Source organism: Lemur catta, chromosome 20, assembly GCF_020740605.2.
Source record: "Lemur catta isolate mLemCat1 chromosome 20, mLemCat1.pri, whole genome shotgun sequence".
NCBI classification, from domain to species: domain Eukaryota; kingdom Metazoa; phylum Chordata; class Mammalia; order Primates; family Lemuridae; genus Lemur; species Lemur catta.
In genome coordinates this window covers 18,000,683-18,015,720 of record NC_059147.1, presented here as the reverse complement: position 1 = coordinate 18,015,720, position 15,038 = coordinate 18,000,683, and the positions used below count along the sequence as shown (strand labels likewise).

The window sequence follows — 15,038 nt, the reverse complement described above, 5'->3', positions numbered from 1 at the left end:
GAACCCCAATCCTTGGGGAGAGACCTTTACCTGAGTGCCCTAAAGACTCTGGGTGTCTTGTCCAGGGATGACACAGATCCCTATCACCCAATCCTGCTCCCCACACTTCAAGTCTGACTCCAATACTGCCTCTTCCAAGAAGCCTCCCAGGAGCACACCTCCCCTTCTGGTTGGTTCCGGCTGGCTGTGGGCTCCTGGGGGAAGAGGAGGGAGTTGTCCAGGTCTAGGAGAAATGGGTGGTGGGACCTCCTCAAAGAACAATGGATGCCAAGAGGGGGCCACAAAGGCACAGTCTTAGGGCCAGGGGGGCTCCACCAAGTTGGCAGCCCCAGTAACGCATGGCAGTACCCCCAGGACCAGAGCTCCCTGAATCCAGACGGGGAGCACATGTGGTGCAGCACACGGGGCCGCGCCAGGAGACTAGGTTCTAGATCCAGTTCTGTGAGGACAACTGACCGTCTCTCTTTGCGCCTCAGTCTCCCCATCTGTATCGTTCATGGAACAGGGGGAGAGCAGCTGTCCCAGGAGGCTCTCCTGTGCACACGGGATGCCCTAGTGGCACTGTCCTTATTTCAATCCCTTGCCCACCCCTGGGCAACGGTACCAGCCCACAGTGCTCACACTTGTGCTCAGAGTCTCCAGTCCTCCTCCCCCTAGCCGAAGGTGACTTTCTGGGCAGAACCTGGGACTGCCCTGCCCTGCCTCCACCCAGCTCCCACTAGGCTCCTTTCTTGCCCAGGGCCAGCGGGTAGTGGCGGCCAGTGCCAGAAGGGAGGGCCAGCTCCTCCCATAGCTCCTTTCCCTACAGGCTCCACCTGCGCCCAGCCCTGATCCCCCAGGCACCCCAACACCTAACAGGCCTGCGGGCCCCACCATCCAGCTCTCCACCAGGGCAAAGGCACGGGCACAGGAGAGTGTGTGCCCCAGCACAAGGCGGTGGGAAACATCTCCTCACCTGGCCAAATTCAGCAAAGAAGAGATCGACCCACGGTTATTCTGAGGTGACTAAAGCTGCAGTAAGCCCTAGAGTCTAGAGTGCCTCCCAAGTCAGACCCTTCCACACAGTGGGGCTGTGGGGAAAGATAAGTGCCCCCAAGACGGATATGGGAGCCTTGTGGTTGGGAAAAGGAGCTGTTGCCCCAATCTGGAATTCACAGCCCCAACATCCCCCAGGCCCTAACTCGCCTTTACCCGGGTCCCTGTCCCCTCAACCCCCCAGCCCTCAGCAAATCTCGCCTTCCCAGATTCCCAGGAGGAGCCCAGAGCTGCGGACATCGGAACAGCAGCCCCGCCCCTACGGCTCTGCGGGCTGTCGCGGCCCCGGATCCCCCAACAGCGGATCCCAAGGCCCCCACGTCTGCGCGGCAGAACTGGAGCCTAGCCTAGCCGCTTCCCTCGACTCTTCGCGTGCCAAGCAGCGAGGTCGCAGTGCAGCCCTGGACTCCCGCCGCCAGGATCCGGCTCCTACCGCCGCTTGGCAAGTGGGGCAGGCAAAGTCCGAGGAGCACCCGCCCCTGCTCCCGGAATCCAGCGCCGGTGGCCGGGTGAATCATTAACTGACCTCGGACTGGCCCTCCGGATGCGCCGACTACCCTCCGACGCACGTACTTGCTCGCCCGGCCCTCAACCCCCTAGCCTGGGAGCGGCGGGCAGTCCCCACTCCTAAACAGTCGGACCACCACCCCGCCTGGAAGCTCACCGTCACGGCCTCCAGGGACCCCCATTCTTCCTCGCACCCGGGGAAACTGAGGCCCGGAGGCAGAACGCAGAAGCCCAAGGTCACACAGCAGGCGGCAGCCGGCAGGGGGAGTCCGGGCCTCCCGCCAGCAACTTTCCCGGATCCAGGAACTTTCCTGCCCGCCAGCGGCCCCTGCGCCCGGCCCTTCCATCCGCCCCCAAGCTCCGGGAGCCTCCGCAGCCCTTGCCCCGCGGGCCCGGGACAGGGAGGAAGGAGGTCCCAAGACCGCGGACCCCCGCCCGGGCGCACCCCCGCGGAGTCTCCACCGGCCGGCGGTTCCCAGGACCCGCAGGTCCGGCAGGAAATGCCACTCGCTTAACTCCTTCCCGCCCGGGCCCGCCCCGGGAGCCGGCAGGGCGGCTGCCTCCAAGCCGGTCCGCGAAGCCCGTCCGGCCGCCGTGAGCAGACCCCGGCGCGCCTGCCGCACTCACCAGGTAGTTCATGGTGTCCGGCCGGCCCGGGGCCCCGGCTCCCCGCGGGGGCGCACACCGAGCTGCCCAGGCCGCGCGCCCTCGGGGCTCCGAGCGCGCCGCAGCCGCCCGGTCCCACTCGAGCCGCTCCGCCGTCGCCTCCGCAGCCCAGAGTCGGTCCCACTTCGCTCCGCCCGCCGCCGCCGCCGCAGCCCGGCCGGCCCAGCCCGGCTCCCGGCATGCCCGGCCGCGCACGCCCATTGGCCACTGCGGCTCCCCATGCAAATGAGTCGCCGGCGCGGGAGCGCGCGGACAGGCGTCCGCCCGGTGGCACCGCCCCCCAGGCTTCAGGCCCCTGCCCGATGCCAGGCTCTAGCCTATGGCGCGGGATATCCTTTTTCCTCCAAAAGCCTGTCCCCGCCTTCCTGCGCGGGTGAGCAGGCACCCGGCACCCAGGGCCTACGCAAACGCCTCCACTTCTGGGAAGACTGCCCGGATTGCCCCCTCCTGCGGAGCACTGGGCACGCTGCACCCGCCCCACCACGGGCCCAAGTCGACTTTTGCCTTCCCCGCCCACCAGCCCCAGGGCATTTAACGCACGTCAGTCGGGCCGTCGGACTCAGATCTGAATCTAGAGGGAAAGGGGAGGGGGCGTGTCCCAGCCTACGGAAAAATAACCACGGCGGCTCTGACTGCGGACGGGCCTATCGTTTGAGGGCCCCAGGAAATGAAGACTCAAAGCAGGAAGGCTGGCAAGCTTCAGCTTTACACATGCAGCACCTCTCCTCCCCATGCGGTTCACTGGCTTTCGGGGACTCCAGCTGGTCCGCCTCTCCCCCGACCCATTCCTAAACCAGCCGCGTCCAGGCCTAAAACCTATGCCCAGTACCCTCCTGAGTCCTGCTCCATCTTGTCTGTCTCAGCAGCACGGGGTAGGGGCGGGAATAAGGGAGAGAGAAGAAAGAACCACTGCAGTGAAAGGGAGTAGAACCATCCCTGGCCCTGAGTAGCCCCCCTGCTAGGCTGCAGGTCAGTGACTGTCACCTCATGCAGCAGAACCAGGGTGCCAACGTCCCTGAGCACTCTGTAGGGAGATCTAGGATGGAAACTGCCCTGGACCAGCCAGGATCCCCGGTCAACAATCCTGGGCTATTGCTGAGCACAAGGATGCCATCGGGCAGTTCAGGGTGCCCGGGAGGCAGTGAGGGAGACCCAGCTTCCCCGAGCAGAGAATTCTCAGGCCCGGCCTGTAAAATGCACACAAGCCCAAGCTGGGGATCAGCTGACTCAGACCCTGGCCAGATGTGCCTCCCTGGGCAGGCCCTCTCCCTCTCTGGGCTCTTTTCTCAAAATGAAGATCCTCTGGAGAACTCATTAAAAGAAAAACAGATTCCTTGGCTCACACCTGTAATCCCAGCGTTTTGGGAGGCCAAGGTGGGAGGATGGGCTTGAGACCACGATTTTGAGGTTACAGTGAGCTATGATGGCACCACTGTACTCCACCCTATCTCTAAAAACAAAACAAAAAAAACAGATTCCTAGGTTCCACCCCTCCAGAAGAACCAGACATCTGCATTTCCCCAAGCTTCTGAGCTCCTGGCTTGGGAACCACTGGTGAGAACTCAGCATGTGTGTGAGGAAGGAGCAGTGTGACAGGACACTGTAACCCAAAGTTCTTGAGAGGAAGAGGGCAACCAACCAACACCCTGTGCCCTCCCCAAGGCTTGCCCCACTGGTCGCCCTCCAAACAGCCCACTCTCTCCCTCCACAGAAGAGGAGCTAGCTCTCAAGGCAGCACGGCCTGGGGCATTCCCTCCTGCTTGTTCCCCAGAGCTGTGTCCTCAGTCCTTCCTACACCCTGACCCTGTCCAGCCACTAACTCCTCAGCCTGGCTGGCACCCCATGTTCCCAGGGAGCAGGTCTGAACCAGCTGGGCCACGCATGACTGGCTGGCTGTGTTGGTAGCCAAAGGAGTCCTCAGGTTGTCCCTGGGTCTCCACTGTTGTAGGGATGGGTGGGGACCAGGCCTCAAAGCCAGGCAGTGCCCAGCAGGCAGGAGGTCTCTGCAGAGATAGTTAGGGACACAAAAGGTCTAGCCCTCCAGGGAGATGGCCCCTGCTCCATCGTAGCTGGCTGGAGGGGAGTGTGGGTGAGGCAGAGAGGACAGGCTGGATGGAGTCTTGGGGAATGGGAGTGGGATTAGAGCGGCACTGGGGGTGGGACTGCTGGTGTGGGCAGGGAGGCGGGGGGAAAGGGAACCCGGCTCAGGCACAGGCATTTCAAAAATTTGCTCCTTTTCCACTTAAACTCCCTCCCCCCCAAGCCTGTGCCTCCCAGAATGGCATTTCCGCTCTGGAAACAGGCCCCAGGATCTACACCCCACTGTGCTGGAGAGGGCATGGCTGGGGGGTGGGGGAAATACCCCCTCCCAGGCTGGTGTGTGGGGAAGGAGCGCCCACTGGCAAGCTCTGGCTGGGGTATATGAGGGGCCGAAGCTCACCGCCAGTCCGGCCTCCCTGGCCCTACTGCCAAGGCCGACGACAGGGATGCAACCCCAGGTACCCCACACAGCTCCGTACAGCGCATGCTTATTTCACACCCACAGAAATCCCGCAAAACAGGCTTCACCATTAGCCCTTTTTATGGATGAAGAGACTGAGGCCCAGTTTACCGGCCCTTGGCCCATTCCACACACTCCAGGTACAGAAGGGACAGAGCTGGTGGCCAGGGAAGGGATGGTGGGAGCTGCTAGACCTCAGCCCACCCTGACTACTCTGCAGCAGGAAGGGAATCTACGGCAGTAGGAAGCCAAAGACCCCTGACACACTCAGACTCCAAAAGGACAGGCAGCTGGGACAGAAGCACCTCCACGACAAGTGAGCTGAGCACTGGGGCCCAGCGCCACCCACTCATGAAGCTCAGCTCTGCTGGTGAGGAGGGGTCTGCTAAATATTTGTTAATTGGGTGGGACCTCAGAGGTAGCCTGGGTGGGAAGGGCAGGCCAGAGTGAGGAAATCTGAGGCTGCCCCAGTCTCAGGAACAGGAGTGGTTAAGTCACACACACACACACACACACACACACACACACACACAGAAGGACTGGCAGAAAGGAGAGGGGCCTGGGTGTCTAGGAGCTGGGAGAGGGCGCTGCCAGTCTATGGAGACAGCAGCAGGTGTACAGCCCAGGCGCCAACACCATGCTCCTCCGACCCCTGTCAGTCGTCTCAGGAGTGGCCTGGCACCTCCAGCCAGGCGGAAGATGAGCTCATAGGCTGTTTGTGCAGGGAACAGGGAGGGCCCTGCACCTGGGGTCACTGAAGTGTCTCCTGGGGGTGAGCTGCTTAGACAGTACCCTAAGTGGGGAGAACAGGCGGGGACAGGATTCCTGCATTCTGGGCTTTCTGAGGTCTTAGCCGTCAGCACAGACCCACTGCACTAAAGAACTCTTCTCGCCTGATGCTTAATGATGTCTATCATCTATTGCGGCATTTGTAACAGCAAAAGGCGGTGGGGGAGGCATAGCATAAATGTCAACTCTAGGGGACTGGTCAGACAACCACAGCGCCTCAGTGGAACACTGCGCAACTACTAAGATTGCCACCTCCAAGAGCAAAATAACACAGGAAAATGCTTATGACAAAGTGACAGGAAAAGAGCAGGTGAAAAATGGCCTGCAGGACTTGACGGCATGCAGCCCCTTCCCCTGCTGAAGCCTCAGCTTCCCACAGCAGAGGGAAGGGGGGCTGGATGGGTCAGCTGATGGCCGGCTCTGGGAGCAGCAGCAGGAGAGGATTTCCTGAGGCCGGAGGTGAGCACTGCCAACCCCAGGGACAGGAAGAAGCCATGCTCTGGAGGGCCATGGGGAGTTGATGCCTTCCCCCTGGGCTGGCCACTTCTGGTGGCAAGCTCAAAACCTGGGCAAGGGCATAGGGACCCTTATGGATGGCACAGAGCCCAGGTGAGCCCGGCTGTGCACAGACTGGACACCCCACACATCTGACATCAGTCAGTCTCACTGCTGCCCTGGGGACCAGGATGGAACTACAGCTACCCAGAGGCTCAGAGAGGGGCGGGGCTTCACTCAGGTCACATGGCCAGAAAGTGGCAGAGCTCACAAAGCCCCACCCAGCAACTGGGTGTGTGCCCACTGAAAAGCACCCCAGGTGACCCCAGACAGAGCAGAGTGTGCACTGTTAGGGAGGGTGTTGGAGCTCTTGGGTGGAGTGACCAGGTGGGGCGGTCCATTGTCATTACAACAGTGACTCTGACTGTGGGAAGGTGGGCAGGCCCTAAGCCTGGAGCCAAATCCCTCCTCAGCAGGCCGTCCCCTTTAGCATGACCCCAGGCCAGTCCCCAGAGACCTGGGGGCCAGGGTGGGCCCCAAGGTGTGCAGGGTTGGGTGGAGCCGCCAGGTTCGCCAGGTTCGGAGTGGGGGACATAGTCCAGGGGTGGGGGCTGTCTCCTGCACTCCAGATCCAGGCCGGGATCCCAGCAAACCCAGGGCCCTCCCACCTGCTCCCCGCAGGCATTGTGAGGCACAGACCTGGAAGAGGAAGCACAACTCTCCTAATTACCTTCACTTATCTCCTGCTTTTCTAATTTGAAAATTAAAGAGCAGCAGAGGCACCTGCAGTGCGGTGCCTACCTCAGAGAGGGGCTCTGCCCAAAGTAGCTGAGGCTGGAGTAGGTCAGCAAGGCTGGGCCCTGGAGCGCTGCTCAGACCTCTCTGCCCCAGCCCTGGGTGCTGGCCATGGTGGCCTGAGTCCCCCTTTCTCTTCTGCACCCTCCTCTCCCACCTTCCAACTCCCTCTGAGAACCACCCTCTCCCCTCCCATCATCGGGCCTCGTTGGGTGCTGGCTGGGAGGTGCAGACTTGGACCAACAGCCAGCTGTGTGTACGTGTGTGTGCGTGTGTGTGTGTGTGTATGTGTGTGTGTGAAAGAGAGAGAGAGAGAGAGAGAGAGAGAGAGAGATGAGGAGGCTGGGCCTTGTGCACTTTGTCCTCCCTGCAGACCTGGGATCCCACTCCTACATCCTCGCCCCTCAATACAGCCTGGGTGGGGAAGAGTCCTGGGGAACGGTGGGTGGGGAAGATAGGGGCTCAGTCCGCAAAGGGGAAGTGGGAATAAGGGGCAAGTCCCTGTCCCCAGGGGACGAGCTCAGCTGCTGGTGGCTGCCCAGGTCTCTGATGGGCTGGGTGGGCAGGGACAGGGTGTGGTCAAGAGGCTGCCCCGGCCCGGCCATCTGCTCTTGCTCTCCCTGGCAACCAGCCCCAGCACATCAGGCAGAGATGATGACTTCACAAGCCATCTGCTGCCCACCCCTGGCCGCTTCCACCAAACACAGGTGCCCACACCCACAGATACCCACAGAGGGGCAGAGCAGTGTGGCCAGGCCACTCTGCTAGGGTTGCCAGGCCAGGGGCCAGCAGGGGCACAGGAGGGGACCCTGGGGCTCTGGGGTGGGAGTGCAGGAAAGACTGGTTCCAGAGAGGGCAGAGCTACAGCAGCCACTGGAAAGTAATGTGCTTTCTCCCTCCTGGACAGTACCCTGGCGGGCAGGCGTCCCAGCCTGGGCCTGCTGCAGCCTACAGAGAAAGGCTCCTTTGCCCCAGGAGATCAGGCCCACGCCCGTGCCCTGGGTTAGCCTTCGAGGACAGGAGCAGGCAACATCAATGATTCCACACAACACTGATGGCTTCCCTGAGAGGTGCCTGTCACTGCACCTCTCACAGCCTCAGAGAAGAGGCTCATGTGTCACACCTACCCCCTGCCAGCAGCCCTGCCCATGCCCAGGGCCGTGAGACTATGGCACAGGCAGGCTGTCACCCACAGGGCACCCTGATGCCCCACCTCCAGCAGCACTCACACCCTGCACCATCATGCACGCTCCCCTGGCCTGCCCAAGGTGCATAAGGACACTCCACCAGGCCCATCCCCAAGGAAACTCTCCCCGCTCTCCTCACCCCTGCACAGATACCCCCTCCTCTCCAGGTGCCCTGGGCCTCCCCCACCTTCCCCAAAACCTCGTCTGAGATTCTGGGGCAAAATCTTTCCTTGGAGCTCTGTTGCTCAAGATCTACCAGCCAACACTGGGGGGAGGGCAGGGGGCGGGGTCTCCCCTCAGGCCCCCCATAGAGGGAGGGGGAGCAGGTGCTTATGGGGTCTGTCCCTGCACACGGTCATTCACTCACACATGCTGCCCCAGCACCTGTGCTAGGCTCCGCAGGATGCTGCTGCTGAAAAGGACAGTCCCTGTCCTCAGGGAACTTACACCCCGAGGCGGGGGTAAACACACACGCCCTCTGTGCAGGTAAGAAGCTACAGGAGTGATAGGGACAGAGGCACACATAGGGGCGCCTCTCCAAGGAGGTGACATTTGAGCAGATGTGTGAATCTTTTGCTAAGGCTCATTATGCAGGAAAAAACAACAGTAAAGATTTATAAAAACAGCACAGGCGAGCCAGCTCCTTCCTCCAGAGTAAGAGCTGGGGCAGCTCCGTGGAAGGTGGCACAGAAGCATTTGCGGGGCGGGGGCCACGGGGAACTTACAAACAACCCCGACCCGTCCTGGCTTCTTGAGAGGTGGGGTGTCCACTGGGCCTGGGGCTCCCAGAGTGGAAGCAGGAACAGCCAGGAGTGTCCGCTGGTGGGATGTCTTGGCACATGCACAGGGAAGAAGAGGAGGGAGCCCAGGAATCTGTCTGGGCTGGGGAGGAAGGAGGGACGTGGCCTCTCTGCTGCCTCCCCTCCTGCCTCCTGCTCTCCTTAGGGCTCTCAGCCAGGACCTTGGAGTGACAGGGGTTGTGGCAGAAACACAGATGACTCAAAAGCCTAAGACACTTGCCCTCCCAGGTCACCTGGGAAGAGAGAATTCAAACTCTGACACCGGGCGAGGGCTGTGCACGGGGAGGAGTGTGGCTATCCCACCTCCTGAGCAAGCACGGAACGTTGGCAGGGCTGGGAGGTCGGGGCACAGATCTCTGGGCAAGCCTCCAGGCACAAGGGATTGGATGCCAGGCTTTACAAAACACTGCACTAGGGTGTTAGCCCAGTGATTAACACCAGTGTTCCAGTACCCCAAAATACACAGCATGCTAAAGCTACAGTCAGAGATCCCTCAGCAAGGGCATGGATAAACACGCCGGGGATATTCGTAAATGGAACACTCCTCGGCAACAAGAAAGAACAAACCGCTGATACACACCGCAAAGCTGCAAATGTCAACACTGCTACGGTGAATGAAAGAAGCAAGGTCCAGGAGTACCTACTCTATGCTTCCCCTTACACCAAGTTCAAGAATAGGTGACTCTGAGCCGGGATGACAGAAACACGAACGGTGCATGAGGGCACGGGACTGTAAAGCAGCTTTGAGAACTTTCTGAGGCGGACACATTCATTACCTTGGTTTGACTGATGGTTACATGGTCTGTATTAGCCAAAACTCCTCCAACTGTACATTTAACATCTGTACCTTTCAAGACATGTAACATCTACTTCAATAAAAGAGTCTCAACTGGTAAAAAAAATAAAGCACAGAAGAAAAAATACATGGCATTACGAACACGAAAAACAGGTGTTGCAGGCCTAAACCCACCATGTTACCCTTTTTGCCCTGCCTGACAGGGAGCTCAAGGCAAATCTGTATGCCTACTTAGTAGGCTTTCTGGAATAATTTCTCCTCCTTTCTCACACATTCCATAATTCTGGATCTTTTGATGATTTTAGATTATTTGTGTCTCCCACTATAATCTGCTTCAAATCCTTCTCGGAACTTGGCAGGGCTTAAATAATAAATTAAAATTACTGAAAAGCCTCCTCAGCCTCTAATCCCCCTTAGAAAAGAGATTAACTTTAGAGCCGAAACTTGTGACCATCTCCCTCGCCAGAGTTGGGCATCCCTCCTCACCTCCACCGAGGTCCCCGCCTGTCCTCAGCTCTTTTTCTTTTTCCCAAAGAGAGGGAGACAGTGCCCCAGCAAACAGTGACTCAGAGGAAGCCACAGAAACTGTGGGGTTTGACCAGGATGCAACAAAAGCGAGCAGCTGCAGTGAAGCCAAGGCCAAGGCTGAGGAGTGAAGTGAGCACAGGGAGGAAAGGGGCCCACAGCTGACCACAAGGCACAGCCACGGGCCCAGTGGGAAGTGGGGGGTCTGCAGGAGCCACCTGCATCCCGCACTCACCTCACAGCCTTGAGGCCCACCTGCCTCCCTGGTAGGCTCGAGCCCCCCTCCTTAAGGTGCCGTGATCCCCAGGGTGGGGAATGGGGCTTATCCAGCCCTCTGAGGGCCCTGCCTGCCCCTTGCTGGACCAGGCCGCTGCAGACCACGCCTGAGGAAAGGCCTGCACCTGCAGTGGCTCCCACGTAATGGGCCAGCTAGTGGCCCCAGCAGAGGTCACTCTCTCAGTGGGGTGTGGACAAGGGACAGGGGTCCCGCAGGCCACACCAGTGCAAGGGAGAAGCCAGGGTCATCCTACCACTAAGGCTTTGGCGGGAACCACACAGACCATAAAGAAAGGGCCAGAGGCAGACTGCACAAGCCCCACAGAATCCTGGGGGCAGAGGGCCCATCAGCGTGGGCCCAGCCCAGTGAGGCAGGGCTGGGAACTCCCTCCCCAAGCTGGCTGTGCACGAGCCAGGAGTGGGTCTTGGGGCACCACACCAGCCAACGATGGCAGGATAAAGACAATAATCTCTACAGCAGTAGCTGTGTGACTTACTAGCCCCTACTGGCAGCTTCACGCATCCCTCACTAATCGCTCACAAGACCCCAGGAGCTCAGAGCTGTTAATATCCCCATGACACAGATGAGGAAACTGAGGCTCAGTGAGGTTCAGCAACTCACTCAGGCATAGCGCCAACACCAAAACACCCTCCCCACCCTTAGCAGCCTCTCCGGGAACCCCTCTCGGCCCCCAGCATGGCTCTCAGGAGAGTGGGGAGAGGCCAGGCTCCGAATGGGGACCTGGCCCCTGCCTGTGGGGCCTCTACCATGGGGGCCACGCCCTCAGCCGCAGCAAAGAAGGGAGAGAGAGGAGCCAGACAGCCACTGGTCGGTCCTGCCCCGAGGAAGCCTGACAGCAACCAAAGCACCCCCACACCCCAGCCATCACCCACGGGGCAGGAGGGCTTGCGGGGGTGCAGCAGGCTGGAGGGAGCAGGATCACTCCTACAGAGGGAGGGACAGCAGGGCCAGGGCCCTGCCGCGGGAGAGGGCGTGGCAGAGGCTGTGGAGACTGAGCTGAGGACTTCGGACTTGGACATGGCCACTTCCCACTGTCCCCTCTGGAGCCTGTTCTACCAGGCGCCAGCTGTCTACTGCCTGGCCGCCCAGGCCAGCTGTGCACCCCAGGGCAGACGCTCGAGGCTCCTTGGCCAGCTCTCCGACTCACGGTGCTGGCTGGCACAGAGCCAGGTACAGACGGGGCCCCAGGATGGCTGGCAGAGTTTCAACCAGATGCCAAGCCTGGTCCACTGGTCTCCATTGAGCCCGGCAGGGGCTGGAGGGGCTGGATAGAGCCTGCTGCCCAGCCTCGGGCAAGCTGCCTGGCCTCTCCGAGCCCGAGCTGCCTGGTCTGCCAGGGGCGCCGAAGGGGTTGCACAAGCTCACACGTGGAAAGCTACAAGCAGAGGGTCGGCCTCTCAGCAGCCTTGGCCTCTGCGCACGGCTCAGCAGGCTGCAGTCCCCACAATTAGAGGCCATGCAGGATGATGGTCATTTTATGGCTTTGGATCCTGCCAGTCTTGGTTTCCACCCTGCCTCTGCCTCGCCCTGGCCATGCAGCTCTGGCAAAACACAGGCCCTCCCTGTGCCTGTGAGGCCGAGCCCAGTGCCTGGCACGCAGGGCAGCATTTGTGCTCCCTGAAGGGACCTCTCCCTCAATGAAGGAGCACAAGAGAGGCTGAAGTGGCCACACCCATTTCAGAGACAGGAAACGAAAGGCAGAGACAGACAGCAGAAGGACTTCTCTGCAAGCTGGAAGCTGGCCTCTCGCGTGACAGTGCCAGGGCCAGTAGCATCTTGCCACTCTTAAACATGGACCCATGCCAACGTCAGCTAGAGGTCTGAGGTGGGTGGCACAGCCGTTTTCCTTTCACATGTGTCCTGCCAGGTGAGGGAGGAGACAGGCGCAGGGCACTGGACAGCCATGCCCAAGAGGAAGGCAGATGTCAGAGAGCAAGCAGGTGAGTGTCCAGGGACCGCCTGAGCAGAGAAAGCGGCACTGAGCAGGGAGCCAGGGACACCCTGGTGCCTTCCCCTCTCTGGACCCCAGACCCCATGTGAGTTAAATGACAGGGTGACACCAGCCAAGCCCTGCTCAGATACTCAGGGAGCCACTCACCACTCAACCTGGCCCACACAACCTCTTCTATCTGTTCTGAAGCATCTTGTAATTTCTGTGGGCCAAAGTGCCTGCGTCAGCCCCATCCAGGAAAAGACTGCCCAAATGAATGGGTGTGCTTAAAACCCAAATGCGGCCCTGAGCGCCATGTGGACAGTCACCACTCTGGGTTCCAGGAGCAGGGCTTGAGCAGGCAGCTGGGCCCCCTCAGCACATGAAAGCAATTTTCTGAACATGTCACAGCCGCTCCAAAAATGAACTTCTCCTGGCCCCACCTCCTCATACATTGCCCAAGGTCCTAGGAAAGAGCCAGGGTAATGTGACAGCCCAGCCACACAAGTGGCAGACGGCGAGACCCCCCACCTACCCCTGCAGAATTCCTGCGGGCTGTGGCTACAAGCAAGAGGGTGGGAGGTGACTTGGATCCTGCAATGGTGTAGACGGACCAAGCAGACCTCCACAACAGGGCCGGTCTGTCCAAGTCCCACTGGGCCTGCCATCCCTCTTGTCACAGACGAGGCACAGAGCCAGGAAGGCTGCCCAAAGTCCCATAAGGCAAGGGGTCTGTGCGCCATCCCTCACCACCAAACCAAATCAAACAGGACCTCTCCATTAGAGACCTGTCCTGGCTCTGATGTGGCCAGAGTGACATTCCCTGTTCACTACCGCCCTGGGGACCCCGGCCCTCCAGCAAGCTCAGGTGGTCCACCTTGCCTCTCTGAGCAGTGCCCACAGGAGCAGGACTGGTCAGTCCCCCGATGACCCTGGGCCAGAGACAGCAGAGCTCTGCAGGAAGGCCGAGGAGGAGAGAAGTGCTGGCAGGCAGTTTCTCTCTCCTTTCTTTCTAAAGATGAGGCAATTACGCTCTGAACCAGAACAGACGGCGGGGAGGGGGGGGGTTCACATTAGCGTGGTCTGGAAGCCCTAATTTTTTCATCTGCAACTCTGCATTACCGCTTCTGGAGGCAGGCAGGAGCCGGGATCTTTAATTCCATAATAACAATGCTTTGCACTCACCCAGCATCTCCCCTCCAGTAATCTGCACACACTCTGTGGTAGTTAACCAAGAGGCCACTTGCCCTGCCAGGAAGCCCCGACCGTCCGTCCGCTTCACAGAAAGGATGGGGTCGCCCAGGTGAGGAGCAGCTCCAGAAACAAGGCCAGAGTGGACAGGCACTCTGGCCCACTGCCCCTTTGTGACAAGCCCCTAACTCAGCAGAGAAACAATGGCTGGAGGCCACAGCTCTCCTGCGTGCAGAAGGTCCCTTTCCTGGCAGGATGATGGGCGTCCACCTCCCACCTCAGTCAGTCGATCTGTAAAGTGGGCCTGTGCCCGAGGCCTGGTCACTGGGGATAGCTAGGATCACTTGCCCCGCTCAAGAGGTGAGATCCAGATGCCCAGAGACGCCAGGGCCCAGATGTGGAGTCCTGGCCCTGGGTCTGCCCAAGCCCGCCAGCCCCGCCAAGAAGAGGGGGTGTCACGCAGAAGAGAAGCCCCCACAGCCAGGGGGTAAGGAGCTGCCAGTCAGGGACCCGGGGGTTCAGCGGAGGGAGGAAAACTTCCTGGGAAAGTGAGTACCCCAGCCATTCTGGGGTGGGCACCATTCCCACCAACCCAAGCTGTCCTGGGAAAGGGGTGTCTACGGGGCTGGCACGGACCCCGCCCCAAGCCTGGCCATACCGCTGGGGTCCCGGGAGCACAGCAGGGCAGCTACCCGAGGGGGTCTCCTGGGAGCCAGCACAGCCTTCCCCAGCCCCGCACCCGCCCAGCTGTCCCGGAAGGGTTTCCCCAGGGAGCGCCAGGGACCCCTCCCCACCAGGCCCAGCCATCCTGGTGTGGGGTCCTAGGCACGGCATGGACTCCAGCCCGGCCCAGCTGTCCCCGAGGGTGCCGGGGGCCAACAAAGACCCCCGCCGACCCAGCCATCTTGGGGGGCTCCCCGCGAGGACAGCACAGACCCCTTCTCCTGGAAGAGGATGGAAAGGCGGGGCAGAGGCCGGCTTGGGGGACGCTCCCCCACCCTCCCCTCCCAGGCTCGACAAGGCCTGGGCGGAGCGACCCCCAGGCAGGGCGAGCCCGGCCGGGGAGCCCCCGCGGCATCAGGCCTACAGCGGGCGGCGCGAGGTCGCAGGCCCGCCGGGGCACCAGCCCGGGGTCCCGGGCGGCGGTCAGTACTCACCGGCACGGACATCTTGGCCGCCGCTCCCGGGGCCCGGCGGGCAGCGGCGCGGCAGGCTGGGGGCTCGGGTCCGCCCGCGCCGCTCAGAGCCCCCGGCGCGGGGTCCCGGCGCTGTCGCGGCGGCCCGCGGGCTCCTGCGCGCTCCTGCGCGCTCCCGGCGGCCGGACGGTCCGGCCGCTCCAGCCGCGCCGCGCATGCGCCGCCCGCGCCGCCCCTCCCCCTCCCGTCCCCGCCGCCGGGGGCCGCGTTAAAGGCGAGGACCCCGGACCTCGGCGCTTTTCTGTCGGCCCAACGCGGCGAGGCGGCTCCGTGTCCACGCCTTGCCCATCTTTCAGGGGCCACCTCCAGTCAGTCGCACCGTGTCCCG

General features: G+C 61.2%; 1 protein-coding gene across 2 annotated transcripts in view; it reads right to left on the bottom strand.

The window, feature by feature from the left end:
• Positions 1-14,867, bottom strand: part of BCAR1 (BCAR1 scaffold protein, Cas family member) — a 35,359-nt gene extending 20,492 nt beyond the window's left edge. Inside the window, exon 1 of one of the 2 annotated variants that reach the window (XM_045533925.1) lies at positions 14,672-14,867. In XM_045533925.1, the coding sequence (XP_045389881.1) occupies positions 14,672-14,683 (12 nt within the window). In that variant the 5' untranslated portion in view covers positions 14,684-14,867. Of the gene's footprint in view, positions 1-2,169; positions 2,357-14,671 lie in introns of those variants that run through there. The other variant, XM_045533924.1, reaches the window with a different exon arrangement.
• Between the last annotated feature and the right edge of the window lie 171 nt (positions 14,868-15,038).